At 46.1% G+C, this 15549-nt stretch overlaps 1 protein-coding gene across 1 annotated transcript in view; it reads left to right on the top strand.

Annotated features, from left to right (window-relative positions):
• Positions 1 to 15549, top strand: part of LOC123757286 (protein SCAI) — a 179871-nt gene that overhangs the window by 42858 nt on the left and 121464 nt on the right. The window contains exons 3-4 of the mRNA XM_069324084.1: positions 2580 to 2690; positions 5641 to 5737. Coding sequence (XP_069180185.1) covers positions 2580 to 2690; positions 5641 to 5737 — 208 coding nt within the window. The remainder of the gene's footprint in view (positions 1 to 2579; positions 2691 to 5640; positions 5738 to 15549) is intronic.

The following is a 15549-nucleotide window of genomic DNA, read 5'->3' as shown; positions in this document are numbered from 1 at the left end:
TTGTCCGGTTGCGGCTCTTTGCCGTTACCTGTGTACTGTGATTGGGGATGCGCTTTGGGTTGATCCGGTTCCCCTCGTTCCGTGTTTCAGGGCTCAGGGTCTACCAGGTCATCCGCAGAGTTTTTAAGTCTACCAGCCTGCGGTCTATCCTTGTGCCTGTGCCATTCAAACGTTTGCAGCTTTCGCTGCCGTGTTGGTAACCTCTAGGGCTCATTTCGGGCGCGAGGATTTTGGGGTCGCACATGTTCCTGGTTGCCCGTTCTTTGTGTGCGTGTCTGCTCCTGTGCGTTCTTGTGTTGCCTTGGGTCGCAGGTTGCAGCCTGTTGTCTCGGCTTCGCGTTTTGGAGTTTGTGGCGGCCACCTCCTGGGTTAGCCCTTTCTTTTCCTTCTCTTTGGGTATGAAGCTCCAGGGACCCGTAGGGGTTCCCCACAGAAAACCAGCATTGAATGTAATGAAGCGCCATTTTCTGGGCGAGCCCCAGAGGCTCTCTGGCAACCCCCCCTACCACTGGTCGGCGTTTTTTTCATGTTGGTTGAAGCTTAGCTTCCGAACTGATGCTAGGCAGCCGACATGATGAGGTCTGGGGGCCCCTCTTCCCCTCTCGGGGCGTGGAGGGCTATGCAGATGATCGGTGCGGCAGTAAAGTGTGATGTTTGCTTGTTTCCTTAGGATTGTAGGGAGTTTCTACCTCTGTTCGGTTGTCTGTTTTAGTTTTTTACCATGTGGGGTTTGTTTTGTTATACCTACCTTTCTGGGTGCCTAACCCCAGTCGATGGTAGATAATAAAAACCCCCAACCACAAAGGGGTTTTCCAGGGCCATTGCTCCCTGAAACCTCTCTGAAGGGGCCAGGTTCTGGCACTGGTTCCTGGTAGGTCTGAACTCCTTAGCTAATGTCCCGGTCTAATATAACATACATTAGCTCGATAAGCTCCAAGAAGCCTCCGGGGCTCACCCAGAAAAGGGCGTTTCATTACATTCGATGCTGGTTTTTTGTTCGTTGCTGTTTGTGGAAGCTGCTGTCACTCAGTTTCTGTGGGTGGCCTTGTCTAGTTGTCGTCCTATGTTGGATTTGTTGCTTCTCTGGGGTGGCCATTCTCGGGAGGGTCGTGCCAGGGCACGGGGTTGTTTCAGTTGGGGTGGGCGTTGGTGCCACTTTCAGAGCTGGCGTTGTCTGGTCAGCACAATGCCTGCTCTGCTCGTCAGCCCTTTCGCGGTTTTGGAGGTCCGTTTGTTAATGTACAGTTTGTCTCCTTTTCTGGCAAAGAACGAAAAGGTGGACTTCCGGATGAGCCCTTGGGTCATTGATGCTTAGTTGATTAGGCTGGAGGGGCATCATGTGTTGTGTCCGGTTGCGGTTCTTCGCCGTTATCTGCACGCTTCGACTTTTGTGGCCGGGGACACGCTTTGGGTTGATCCAGTTTCCTTTGTTCCCTGTTCCAGGGCTCATGTCTCCTTGGTCGTCTGCAGGGTTATTAAGTCTAGCCAGACTGCAGTCTGGCTTTGTGCCCATAACGTTCGTAGGTTTGCTGCTCTGGATGCTGTGTTCGGCAGCATGTCTTGGGCTGACATTCTGGCATGAAGGTTTTGGAGGTCGAATAGGGTCCTCACCGCCCGTTATCTGGTCAATATTCCTGGTCCCGGTCGTTTGTGAGTTGCTTTGGATTGCAGGTTGTAGTCAGTTGTCTCAAATTAGATTTGATGTGCGTGAGGCGGCCACCTCTCGGGTAAGTCCCTCTTTTACTTGTCATTAGTTAGGAAGCTCCAGGGAGCCGGAGGGGCTCCCCACAGATAACCAGCATTGAATGTAATGAAATGCATTTTTCTGGGTGAGTCCGGAGGCTCCCTGGCACCCCCTCTGCCTCTGGTTGGCGGTTTTGTTTTTGATGGTCAGCCTCCAAACTGGAAGTATGAGTAGCTGGCGCGGAGTCTCCGGGACTCCGGAGACTATGGGACTAATGCCCCAGACTAATCAGTCTGAAGCCCCAGTATATCAGTCTGATAGCTCCAGGGAGCTTCTGGGGCTCACCCAGAAAATGGCATTTCATTACATTCAAAGCTGGTTTTTTCATATACAGTTGTGATAGTTTAGCTTCAGAACTAAATAATTAAGTGACTTGTTTAAAAAAAATTAGAATCGGTTAATAAAAATAAATGATTATGCATGTTTTTCTGTTCACTGTTATACTGAGAATGGTGGATGGCAAGTTGTTATTAATGATACTATATATACATTAATGTGTTTTGTAATTGGTGTTTGCCTAAAGTATTGATGAAATTTTATATTTTGCTGTGGTTAGCTTGCATTCTCAAATCTTAAAATGTCTATGACATTTATCTTCGTCATATTTACCATAAGGTTGTGGAGGATGAAAGTTTAACTGTGTCTTGTGACTGTACTGTTAAGCACAGTCAAATATGTGAAGAGAGATTTCAAGGGAGTTTCAGTAGAAGTGATTGTTGGTTGATTATGGAAGATTTTAGTAGGTTATCGAGAGAGACATATGAATAACCTTTTAGTGCTCTTCAATTAAATTGATGTTGCCATATCTTGCTTCATTTTTTTTTTTTTCCTACAGCCTGCGAACAAGTGAGACAAACTACCTGAATGAAGCATTTTCTTTCTATGCGGCCATCAGAGGCAGAGCATACTACAGCAGAACGAGCAAAGATGATCGCTCTGTACAAATGTAAGTCTTATCAATTAATAATTTTTTGCGAGGGCTTCTATAGTGGCTGCTTGGTGCTTGCTACCAAGTAAACTCCACCCAATTCAATCCATGCCAGGCTCTTGCAAGTTATATACAGTATTAGCCTATCAGGACCCAGAGGCCAAAACCTTGACCCCCTCTACAGGGGTGCAAGGAGCAGGAGATTGTAGATCACCTTAACTAAGAAAAGGACACCATAAAAATGAGATGAATCAAAACATATCTCCTTATAGCAATCTTTTAGACTTAGAGCAGTCTAAAAGTAGTCTTTTAGCAGTCTCTGTGACGTAGTGGTAAGACACTCGCCTGGCATGTCGCAAGCGATTTGTCCTGTGTTTGTATCCTGGCCGGGGAGGATTTACTGGGTGCAAATCCTTAACTGTAGCCTCTGTTTAACCCAACATTAAAATGGGTACTTGGTTGTAAAAACGATTCTTTGCTGAGATCGTATTCCAGGGAACATAGGTTTAAGGACTTGCCCAAAACACTACATGTACTAGTGGCTGTACAAGAATGTAACAACTCTTGTATATATGAATAAATAAAAAAATAAATAAATAAATAAATAAATAAATAAAAATATGGACCTGCCATCACAGGGTGTTTCTTTGAAGGATGTGCCTCAGTTTTGATGTATTCCGATGGCCGTTCTTTCCATTTTTGTCGTGCTGCCTGTTGGGTGGGGTATATGTTCACCCTGAACCCTGTGACATTTGTGGTCATTGGGATGTTATATTTTTCAAATCTCCATCTATAAGCTGCTTATCAACCAGCTGCCATTTTATGTGCCAGATTTGTTCATATACACAAATTGTGGCTTGATGCCAATGTGGTGGGTGGGTGTCCTAGTTGGTTCCGTCCCCATACATGAGTTTTTGGATGTACAATACATTTTGGTCCTTTTGGTACATTTTCAATCACTTCATTCCTTGTCCAAGTTTCCATATAACCACCTTAGCTGAGGTGTGCTTAGTTATGAAGAAGCATTCCTGGATGGTGTCCCTGGACCATCGGGAAGCTTACTGCAATGCATCATTCTGTTTAGATACTACTTTTCATAACTTTGTACTTTTTGTACTTTTTTGTGGACCATCGTACATTTATAGATGTAATAGACAATTAGATAGTAGAATTTTGTACTATTCACTTTAGTGTGTCCAAAAAAATAAAGCTAAAACCAAACTTAATTATTTCTAGGCCTATTATAGCATATATATGAACCACAGTAGGCCTCAAATAGTGTATTAGCCTTAGGAAGATTAGGTAAAGTTTTCTTTGCAACATCAGTACAAAAACTTTTCTGGTTTGTCCAAATTCAATAGTACCAACTTGTACTTTATAATTGCCTCTTATGTCAATGTATGTATGTACGAGTCTTCATTGTTACTGTAAGCACAACCTAAACAGGAGGATGGGCTACCTGGTGGCATGTTCCTATTCATTATTGGTTCAGGGACGGGTTCAGTTTTCGTGTGGGCATTATTCTTACTGTTTCTAGGTCCTGTTCCTCACACTGTTCTGTGTGTGTATACTCGCCTAGTTGCACTCACCTAGTTGTGCTTGCGGGGGTTGAGCTCTGGCTCTTTGGTCCCGCCTCTCAACTGTCAATCAACAGGTGTACAGGTTCCTGAGCCTATTGGGCTCTATTGTATCTACACTTGAAACTGTGTATGGAGTTAGCCTCCACCACATCACTTCCTAATGCATTTCATTTGTCAACCACTCTGACACTAAAAAAGTTCTTTCTAATATCTCTGTGGCTCATTTGGGCACACAGTTTCCACCTGTGTCCTCTAGTGCGTGTGCCCCTTGTGTTAAATAGCCTGTCTTTAGCTACTCTGTCGATTCCCTTGAGAATCTTGAATGTGGTGATCATGTCCCCCCTAACTCTTCTGTCTTCCAACAAAGTGAGGTTTAATTCCCGTAGTCTCTCCTCGTAGCTCATACCTCTCAGCTCGGATACTAGTCTGGTGGCAAACCTTTGAACCTTTTCCAGTTTAGTCTTATGCTTGACTAGATATGGACTCCATGCTGGAGCCGCATATTCCAGGATTGGTCTGACATATGTGGTATATAATGTTCTGAAAGATTCCTTACCCAAGTTTCTAAAGGCCGTTCTTATGTTAGCCAAACTGGCATATGCTGCTAATGTTATCCTCTTGATATGAGCTTCAGGGGACAGGTCTGGCACGATATCAACCCCCAGGTCTTTCTCTCTCTCTGACTGTTGAAGTATTTCATCTCCCAAATGATACCTTGTATTTGGTCTTCTGCTGCTTTTCTTAGTTAAGGTGATCTACGATCCCGTGCTCTTTGTATCTCTTTTAGAGGGGGCCAGGTTTTTGTCTCTGGTCCTTGGTGGACTTGTATAAGACTTACAAGGGCATGGAATAGATTGAATTGGGTGGAGTTTGTCAGGTAGTGAGCTCCAAGGACCCACCAAGGACCCATTGGAAAGAGATATTTAATTACATTCAGTGCTGGTTTGTTTCATCTACAGCTTCAACCAAATTATAGCATCAGCTAAATGTCAAATAATAATTTCATGAATAATAGTTTTGAACATGGTATTGATATAAAGTATCATTCTGTATATTTTGCAATTTTTTTTTTACCTCGCCAAGCACATTAACTTTCACCCAATGCCTCTGTTTAACTAGCAGTAAATAGTTAATGCTAGTTATTCAGTTGCCCAAGAGTTAGGCAACTGTTGCAAGGTTGCATCCTGGAAAAGGGTCAGTAGTTTGATTTTAAGGGACCTCAATGCAACATTTATGTATTTAGTACACAGGTTTCCTGTACCTGACAAAACCAATTTATGTAGAATGCAACCATCATGTTTCATGTGTGTGTTTGTATTGGAAGTACAGGTCATGAAATTGTTCACTCTTATTTAATGATGAAGTGTGTGTGTGTATTTTTATTGCAGGTCAGATTTAATGGTCAAGAAGCTTCGGTACTATGCTCGATTTATTGTTGTGTGTTTATTGCTGAAGAGAATGAAGCTGGTCCGTGATCTAGTCAGGGTATGTATGTCGTTTGTTTAGTATGGTACAATGTGCTTAGAATATTAATTTGTACAGTGTATGATTTTAGATATTGTAAAAGGAATAAAATATAACATTTATCATGAGAAAATCTTATTGTACTGTCGAGATAAACTTGGTGAGGAACACGAGGGTTGTTGTTACTGTGTTTATCTAGTTCCTGCAAGCCTTTCACTAGTTTATATGAATATTCAGTAATGTCTCACTTAAATGGAATCTTCATTTACTAGAAATTGAATGTTTCACAAGGAATTGGTTAGTTATAAGAATAGTTGCAATGAACACCATTATAGTTAAACTAAACATGTATTTGCTTCACCAGATTGTATCAAGATACAGTGGGCATATAAAAAATTATCCATAATACACAATTAAATTTTGTATGTTAATGCATGGTATATCATTAAATTCTCAGAATACTTGTGGTTTAGTACCTTAATCTACCAAAGTTCAAGTCTCTACTGAGGAAAACTTGACAATTGGCACATTAGCTTTCTCACAACGATGTCATTCTTTTGATGTGGGCTTTCTAGAGAGAAAGATCTAGGAGCTGATATCACCCCAATCCTGTCTCCTGAAGCCCACATCAAAAGAATAACATAGGCGGCATATGCGAGGCTGGCTAACATCAGAACTGCCTTCAGAAACCTGTGTAAGGAATCTTTCAGAACCTTGTATACCACGTATGTAAGGCCAATCCTGGAATATGCGGCTCCAGCATGGAGCCCGTACCTTGTCAAGCACAAAATGAAGCTGGAAAAAGTTCAGAGGTATGCCACTAGGCTAGTCCCAGAACTACGAGGCATGAGTTACGAGGAAAGGCTAAGGGAACTGCATGTCACGTCGCTGGAAGACAGAAGAGCCCGGGGTAGACGTGATCACCACATACAAAATCTCAGGGGAATTGACAGAATAGACAAGGATGGATTATTTAACATAGATGGTACATGCCCAAGGGGACACAAGTGGAAGCTGAGTACCCATATGAGCCACAGAGACATTAGAAAGAACATTTTCGTAGTTGGTAAATGAAATGCACTAGGAAGTGATGTGATGGAGGCTGACTCCATACACAGTTTCAAATGTAGATATGATGGTTTCGTTTCAAAGCGTTTCTGCCCGAAACGCTTTGCGTAATAGTGGCTTTAGGCATTGTATGTACTAGCTCTATCTATAAAGCCAACAAACTTTGTAAAATCTCTTTATGTATGTACCTTACCTAAATAAAATTATTATTATTATTATTATTATTATGGTGGTTGAGAAGCTCAGGAATCTGTACATGTTGGGAAAACGGGACACCACGAGCGTAGCTCTCATCCTGTAACTACACTTAGGTAATTACCAGTAGATTAATGGTTGAGAGGCGGGACCAAAGAGCCAAAGCTCAAACCCCCGCAAGCACAACTAGGTGAGTACACTCCAAACTATTTTTAGATGAAGCTTTTATTCAATTATTTTGACCAAGGCCACATTGGTTGCTGCACTGAGCCATAGCCATGGGTCTGCTTTGGTCAATCATTGCATTCCAGGTCCTATTAGACTTCAGGCCCGACCATGACACAACTTTTCAGATGGGTTTGTTCAGCAGTGCAGGAGCAAGGTTCCTTGCTCCTTGATTTGATTTTATGACAGTTGAGAGGTGGGACCAAAGAGCCAAAGCTTGACCACCTGCAAGCACAACTAGGTAATTACCTAATTACCTAAGTGTAATTACCTAAGTGTAGTTACAGGATGAGAGCTACGCTCGTGGTGTCCAATTAGGCACTCGCCTAATTGTGCTTGCGGGGGTTGAGCTTTGGCTCTTTGGTCCCGCCTCTCAACTGTCAATCAACTGGTGTACAGATTCCTGAGCCTACTGGGCTCTATCATATCTACATTTGAAACTGTGTATGGAGTCAGCCTCCACCACATCACTTCCTAGTGCATTCCATTTATTAACTACTCTGACACTGAAAAAAATAAAATTCTTTCGAACGTCTCTGTGGCTCATCTGGGTACTAAGTTTCCACCTGTGTCTCCTTGTTTGTGTCCCACCCATGCTGAAGAGTTTGTCTTTGTCCACCCTGTCAATTCCCCTGAGAATTTTGTAGGTTGTTATCATGTCTCCCCTTACTCTTCTGTTTTCCAGGGATGTGAGGTTCAACTCCTTTAGCCTTTCCTCATAGCTCAATCCTCTCAGTTCCGGGCCTACTTCCGGGTTCCGGTGTGGTGAGTACAGTTGTAACCTTACCTCAATATGCCAAAGAATATTGGCTCTCTATGACAAAGAATTTATAAAGCTACTCAAAACCCCTTCCAGTCTTCATTGGTACTACTAAGATTGTTAATTATTGTTCTAAAACTACTGAACATAAATAACTACCCTTACACTGACCACAGCCAGACAACAGCACTAGCTAATACCACCGGGGTCACGGGTAGTGGCAGTCCTCATTTTGTGCCAGGCATCCATCAAGCACACTATGCAGCGTTGCAGAGGCTAATGCAATTATAAGGTTTCCAGGCTTTAGTGTTTGCTCCATGATAACATTTTCAACTTTCCCTTGTTCACTTGGATGAACTGGGTTTAAGGTGGCAGTTGCTGGCTAGTCCGTGTTAGTGACTGCCCTGCAAACACACACCCTAACAGTTCCTATTGTTATCTTGTTACAACCTGTTACAAAGTTGTTACATCTTGTCAGATAGTTGTTACAACTTGTTTGAACATTGTTGCAATGTAGTATTGTAATTTTGTTGTGTGTTTGGCCAGTGGTGTACAGGGTAGTTTCTGGGGGGGGGGAGCCCCTTTGGCTCCCAGGAGCTTTCCAAGTTGATATGAATATATTAAACTTTGGCATCAGTATGTAAATGGAGTTCTAGGCCTACGAGCCAGAACTTGGCCCTCTCGGAAGAGGCACGAAGAGCAATGGCCTATAGAAACCCCTGAGTGGTTGGAAGCATTCTATGTCTGCCATCGACCGGGTCAGGCATCCAGAAAGGTAAGCGCTCCAAAGCAAACCCCTATTCTGATTAAGAAATTGCTACTGAAAGACAAACTAGTAGACGGAACTTCCAAAGTGAAAACACGCAAATGAGTATGACGTCACAACGCCATTGTCTGCGCAACCCTCCCACCTCCCTGGGAGGGGGGAAGGGAGCCCCAGACCCTCACACTGGCTATCCACCCCGCAGTTCTTTGGTTGATGCGATTGGCAATGGTCGTGTGACTCTGGCTTCTGTTTTTCTGTCTTCAAGCTCTGTGCCTTGTTATGTGGTGCTTCTTGTCTGATGGTGTACGAACCAGGAGTAATTTCACAAGTACTCGGGCTGCATGCGCCTAGGGTCACCTTCCTTAGGTAACCTGTAAGTACTATCCTTGGGTTTGGGGGCCACCTTTCACAAGTCACTTTGTGGGGCTACCTCCGTACGTTTTTTGCTGCTCGGTGATTGGCTGCCCATGGAGTCAGCTGAGGTGTTTTCTTCGCTCCTTTTCGCTTTTGGGTAGGGGTTAGTATTCATCACTGGTTGGGGTGCAGGATACTGTGCAGCTAGTTGTCACCTCTTAAAGCAGCCAGCTCTGTTCTGCCTGGGTACGTTGTCCTCTAGCTGGGATTTTCTTATGTTTTTGTTTTCTTGCCAGTGGGGAAGGGGGTCTGCCCCTTGGTTTGGTCTCACCCTGTTGTATTTTGGTGGTCCCCCACTGGCCCCCAGTGAGTGTACATGTCCCGGGGGAGCAGCTTTAGTAGTTTGTTGGTAATATTGAGAGCCGGTTAGGAGTACCCTGCCTGGGCTTCCCTGAGCGTGAGTTCCATCTCAGGACCCTGAGAAACCCCGCGGAAGTGCGTGGATCCGAGGGATGTGACACCTGGGTTTCCCCTTGGCCTTGTGGGAGAGTTTGAGAGTTGCTCGGTCCCCCTTTGTCTTCGTTTATGCCTCCGTCATGCTGCCTGCTGGGTTAGTGACACCTTCGACCCAGAGTCCTGTGAGTTTTGTTGCTTGTTTGTGACTCGGTACACCCAGTCCACTGATGGCTATTTGGGTGCAAGCAGCTCAGTCGTTGTACGCTTGTTTTAGGTTGCTGTAGTGCGCTAGGTTGGTTGCTGACCTGGAAGCTCTAAGGCTGCCCCATTTTAGTTATAGGGACCCGGACTTGCGGGGGTTGGTCGCTTTAACTTTGGTTAAGTTCGGGCCCCCTTGTCCTTCCCCTACTGTGGTTTGTCCTTGTGTTTTCCCCCCCTTCCGGCTCCAAAACGTCTGAGGGTTTCAGAGTCGGGGTAGGGTTTAGTTGATCTCGAGAATCTTGTAACAACCCTACCTGTTCTCTACTCTTTCTCTTCACTCAATACCCCAACTTAACACTGTTTACAGCTCAGTATGACCCCTCACTAAGTTACTGCGAATATGAGTTGGAATATTAAATGGCGAGGAATCGACAAGAATAGGGATTATTAATTTAAAACTAATAATTAAACACTCATTAAAAACTGCCACCACCTCCCTAACCATTTGAATGTGTCTAAATTACTACTTCCCCAGGAAGGAAAGGGGAAGTAGTTCCATGTTCCATGAACATGAAGTAGTTCCTATAAGTTCCATGATCAATAATCATGGAACTCAAGGGGCAAGTTATCTTGGAAAATGCTTGGGAATTAAAGATGTAATCTTTACTTAACTGATTGAGATTCAAAGGTAACTTTAGTACTCATTACTGGAGGAGAACACGGAGGGAAAAATTGTCCAAATACCACACAGACAGCCATAAATCAGCATTGATAACAAAAAGGGGGGAACAGATATCTAAACACAATTACATTAAAACACTATTATTTTAAGTCACGTATTGAAATCAAAATTGAAACTACATCCTACTTTGCTAACACATCCCAAGAGGCACAGGAAAACAGTCTGTAATTTACTTGACGTACCAAAACTCGCACAGACATTACTTTAACCCTTAAATGGCGCCTGGCTATTTAGCATTTGTCACCCACAGGTGCATAAAAAAAAAAAAAAAAAATTTCTTCCAAACCTGTTAAGTCGTGTTCCCTGATCACGGGGAAAAAAAAATAAATTGTACTTACCCGCGACGTAATTGAGTCGACAAGATGGGTGATGACTTCATGATTTGCATGTTCGCTCATGCACGGTGCGTCCTGGAGGCTTCGCGCTTGGTCTTCAAGCAGCCAGAGTTGCCACAAATTTATTTTCGTGTCATTATTTACAGTGTCTAAGCCTGTATTATTTGCAATATTAGTCACTAATTGTGTTGCACATAATGTTACATCACAGTACACACAGAGATCACACTAACGTGATGCATCAAATGAACAAATCCACAAGGGCTGTGGCGAGGATTTGAACCCGTGTCCGGGATCATCCCAGATACTGCCTTAATCGACTGAGCTACGACAGGGTTAAAAAGAGTTTAAACCGAAATTCTACTGAACTTACTGGATCCTGTAACCTCTCCGAGGCACAAACCAGGATTTTACACAACTCCCCCTTGCACCCGAGCCATGTCAATAGGCCGTTCTCCCTCTTTGTCCTTACATCTATTAACATAGCTCGGGTGCAGGGGGGAGTTGTGTAAAATCCTGGTTTGTGCCTCGGAGAGGCTACGGGATCCAGTAAGTTCAGTAGAACTTCGGTTTCAACTCTTTTTTTTTTAACCCTGTCGTAGTTCAGTCGTTTAAGGCAGTGTCTGGAATGCTCCTGGACGCGGGTTCTAATCCTGGTCACGGCCCTTGTGGATTTGTTCGTTACATCACAGCTATTGTCAATAAATGTTGCATACATCGAGTATACACGTGCGCACACAATTGTTTTCCATTACGCAATTATATTATGTAATCACAATGTTCATTATTTTATATGTACACACTAGCACGCACTATGTACAGGTTTCTGCACTATTATTGCACATTTAGAATTCTTGGAGTGAGTGGTAGTCGTTGAAGCAGTCGACAGCACACAATGCAACTGCACACCCTTCACACCATGTTTGCACCATTTTACGTTTCTGTTCACTCCATCTTGTTGTTTTACATACTATGCATGCACGTTGGCCTATTGCACGCATTCCAGCTGGTGGCAAATTCTTTAGTCTGTGTTGCTGAAAGGCATCTATGTGAGCGAGCCTGGGTGTTGCATCATGCTGCAACACTAGGTTCATGATTAGTCTTTGTATGCCAGGGACATCTTTACCAAAATTTGCTAATAACTGTGTTGCAAGTGTAAAAGCAAATGAACGGAAAATAGGTTTACGTCCAGTTTTCACCAGATACAAATTATAGCAGTTCAACATGCTCATGTCAACAAGATGGAAAAACACTTTTTTTCTGTGGGGAGCCCCTACGGCTCCCTGGAGCTTATCGGGCTAATGTATATTATGTTAGACCGGGACATTAGCTAAGGAGTTCAGACCTACCAGGGACCAGCGCCAGAACCTGGCCCCTTCAGAGAGGTTTCAGGGAGCAATGGCCCTGGAAAACCCCATATGGTTGGGGGTTTTCCTTATCTGCCATCGACTGGGGTTAGGCACCCAGAAAGGTAGGCGTAACAAAACAAACCCCACATGGTAAGAAACTACAACAAAAACCGAACAGAGAGGTAGAAAACTCCCTACAATCCCAAGGAAACTAGCAAACAAGCAAACATCACACTTTACTGCCGCGCCGATCGTCCGCGCAGCCCTCCCCACCCTGGGAGGGGGAGGGGGGAGCCCCGGACCTACCGCGCCGGCTGCCAAGCTCCAGTTCGTTCGCTAATGTCAACCGGGATTGACGCTTCTCTGGCCTCGGTTTCCTAGGCGGTGTTTGCCTTGTGTGGCGTTCACTGCCGTGTGTTGTGTTGTGCGGTGGCCAGGAGTACTTCATCAGTGCCGGGGCTGCATGTGCTTAGTGGCTGACTTCCCTAAGCGCCCTGTGAGTACTGCCCTTGCGTAACAGGGTTATCTTCCCTGGGGCGTTCGGGAACCATTCCCGTAGAGGTTCTTGCTGCTCGGCATTTGCCTCGCCCTTGGGGCCAGCTGGGGCTTGGGGCCCTTGTTTGGCCCTGGGTAGGGATTGGTATTGTGCTGGTTAGGGCGTCAAGGTGTTGCGCAGCCTGCCACCTAAGCGGCGGCCGGTTTCTGTTGCCTCTGGAGACGGTGTACTTTTGCGGGGTTTTTCTTTTTTCATTTTCTTGCCTGGTGGGGGTCTGCCTAAGGTGGTTATAGTTCCACTGGTAGTGTTTGGCGGCCCTCTGCTTGGCCCCCGTGCTTGTACACGTCTCAGGGGTTTTCAGTGCTATAATCTACCCTCTTGTTATGTTTGGGTTTCTTAACCGGTTAGCAACACCTTGCCCGGGCTTCCCGTAGTTGTTACCCTACGGGCCCTGGAAACCCCTGTCTGGGCTCGGGGGACCATTGAATGTGTCTTCCGGGTTCCAACCCGTCTTGTACGGGATCGTTGGTTGCTGTTACCTTGTCTCCGGGTGACAGTCGCCATTTTTACCTCCGTCGTGCTGCCTGTTGGGTCGCTGACACCTTGACCCGGAGTCTTGCGAGTGATTCTCTGCTTGTTCTCCAGTACTCTCCTGATGTTATTACTGTTCAGAGTACAGGCGGCATCCATGTTGCAAGCTAGGTTAGGTTGCTGCAACATGCTAGGTTGGTTTCCCACTCGAGTGCCCCGTGGCCGCCCCGTTTGGTTAGGTGCTGCTCGCCCCTTTCTCTCCATGTTCCCGGCTCCGGACCATCTGCGGGTTTCGGGGTCGGGGCGGGGTTTAGTTGCGGCAGAGACTCGGGCGGTTTTCGGGGGCTGCCCCGTTCGGGTTGGGGACGGAGGTTTGAGCCTGTGCCTCCTGCCAAGGCTTCTGGGTCTTACCAGCGGCCCTTTCTTGTTGCCTTTCCCATGGACTCTTGCTTTTCTTTAAGGGCGGAGGGCTTGGAGGACGGCTCTGCCCCGGGGCCTCTGTTGTTGGTTCCCGGGGCTGTGGGGGTTGCCTGCTAGCAGTTCTGGGGCGGTTTTGCCCCTTCAGGGGTTTTTCTGCTGTTGGGCGACGTTTTTCGCCCATCCAGTCTGCTAGCTTCCCACATTTACTGGCGTGTTTTTGTTTATTTAGCGTCAGTCACAGCCCCTGCTGGCGGCCATTTTCGTCTGCCGGTTTCACGGCGTGGCCACCAGGGCGGCGTTGCGGTTTGTTTACATGCGCCTGGGAGTGCGAGCGAGCGTCTCTGGTGAGTTTTCAAAAAATTTTCAGGGTTTTTGTTCTCCTGTTGTCGTTTCTTTGTTTTTCTGGTGTTTTCTTGCCGTTGCCTGTTCCTCTGGGAACGTTTGGGTGTTGATTTTGGGTCTGAGCCTATGGGTTTAGGCTCAGTGCCCATGGCTGGTATGCTTGCTCCCACACCTTGCCCCTCGGTTTTCAGTCTGTTGGGACCGTTTTCCCAGGACGTTCTGCTGGGGGCTGTGCTTTGCCTTTCAGTGGTGTTCTCCGCCGGCAAATGTGGTGGTTTGGGCTCCCCCTGGTTCGATTCTGGGTTCCTTTGGGTTCCTTGGTTTCGTTCTGGAGGTTTCTTCCTCTTGGGCCCCCTTTTGTGGGTTCAGGGGACTTTGTTTCCTCGTGTGACCCGGTTCTGCCTTTTGGGGTTCCGGGGTCTTCCTGGCTTGCAGACTGATCTTTTTGGGTCTTGGCACATGTTGTGGTTGTGCTGGGACTTTGTAGTTTTGCTGTCGAGGTGGGCCTTTTGATGCAGTTTTGTGCCTTCTTTGCCTGGCCGGCATAGTGCTCTCTGCCACTAGTCGGCGACTTGTGCTTTTACAATATATGTCCTCACCTAGTTGTGCTTGTGGGGGTTGAGCTCTGGCTCCTTGGTCCTGCCTCTCAACCGTCTATCAACAGGTGTATAGGTTCCTGTGCCTCTTGGGCTCTGTCATGTCTACACGTGACATTGTATGGGGGTCAGCCTCGTTACTTGTGTGTGGAGTCACCACATTACTTCCTAGTGCTTTCCCGTTCCCATTCTGACACTAAAAAAAAAAAAAAAAAAAAAAAAAAAAAAAAAAAAAAAAAAAAAAAAAAAAATTAATTCTATCTGTGGCTCTTTTGGGTACTCGGTTTCCACCTGTGTCCCCTAGTGCGTGTGCCCCTTGTGTTACATAGCCTGTCCTTATCAACCCTGTCGATTCCCTTGGGTATCTTAAAGGTGGTGATCAGGTCTCCCCTCCCTTCATCTTCCAGCGAGTGTGGTTTCATTCCCGTAGTCTCTCCTCATGACTTCGGTAGTGTACTTTTTCTTTCGGAAGGGGTTCTGTTCCCTTCTCTGTTGACTGGGCGCTGGGGGAGCAGCTTGCTCTGTTGCCTCTCGCTTGGTCCCGCTGTTGGTGGGCGCTTTGGGTTGTCTTCCGGCCTCTGCTGGCGTCGGAGGACGGCTTCTCCCCCTTGGGGGGGGTTCAGAGCTGGCGGGGTGGGCTTCTTCCCCTGCGCTTCGTCATTTCCTCTTCATGGGTGCGTGGGGCGTGGTCGATCCGCCCCATCCTTCTGGGCTTCCCGTCTGCTCTTTGCAGTCATGAGCTTTTCCCGTCTGCAGTTCTTCTGGATTTCTTCAGTCTGCGCCCTGGATCCTCTGCCCTCTTCGGAGGACTGTTGTCTCCTGTTCGGATTCTGTTAGGGCCGGGTGCATGGAGGTGGCCCTGGACCTCCAGGTCACTTCTTGGCACGTTCCTCTCCAGTTTTTCTGGGGCTAGCACGGTTGGTGGTGGGGCTTCAGGTTTTTATTGCCTTCCCTATTTTGTAATGGGCACTTCGTATACTCTTTGCATCTTTACCGG

Source organism: Procambarus clarkii, chromosome 13 (assembly GCF_040958095.1).
Source record: "Procambarus clarkii isolate CNS0578487 chromosome 13, FALCON_Pclarkii_2.0, whole genome shotgun sequence".
NCBI lineage: Eukaryota > Metazoa > Arthropoda > Malacostraca > Decapoda > Cambaridae > Procambarus > Procambarus clarkii.
This window is presented reverse-complemented; position numbering and strand designations above follow the sequence as displayed.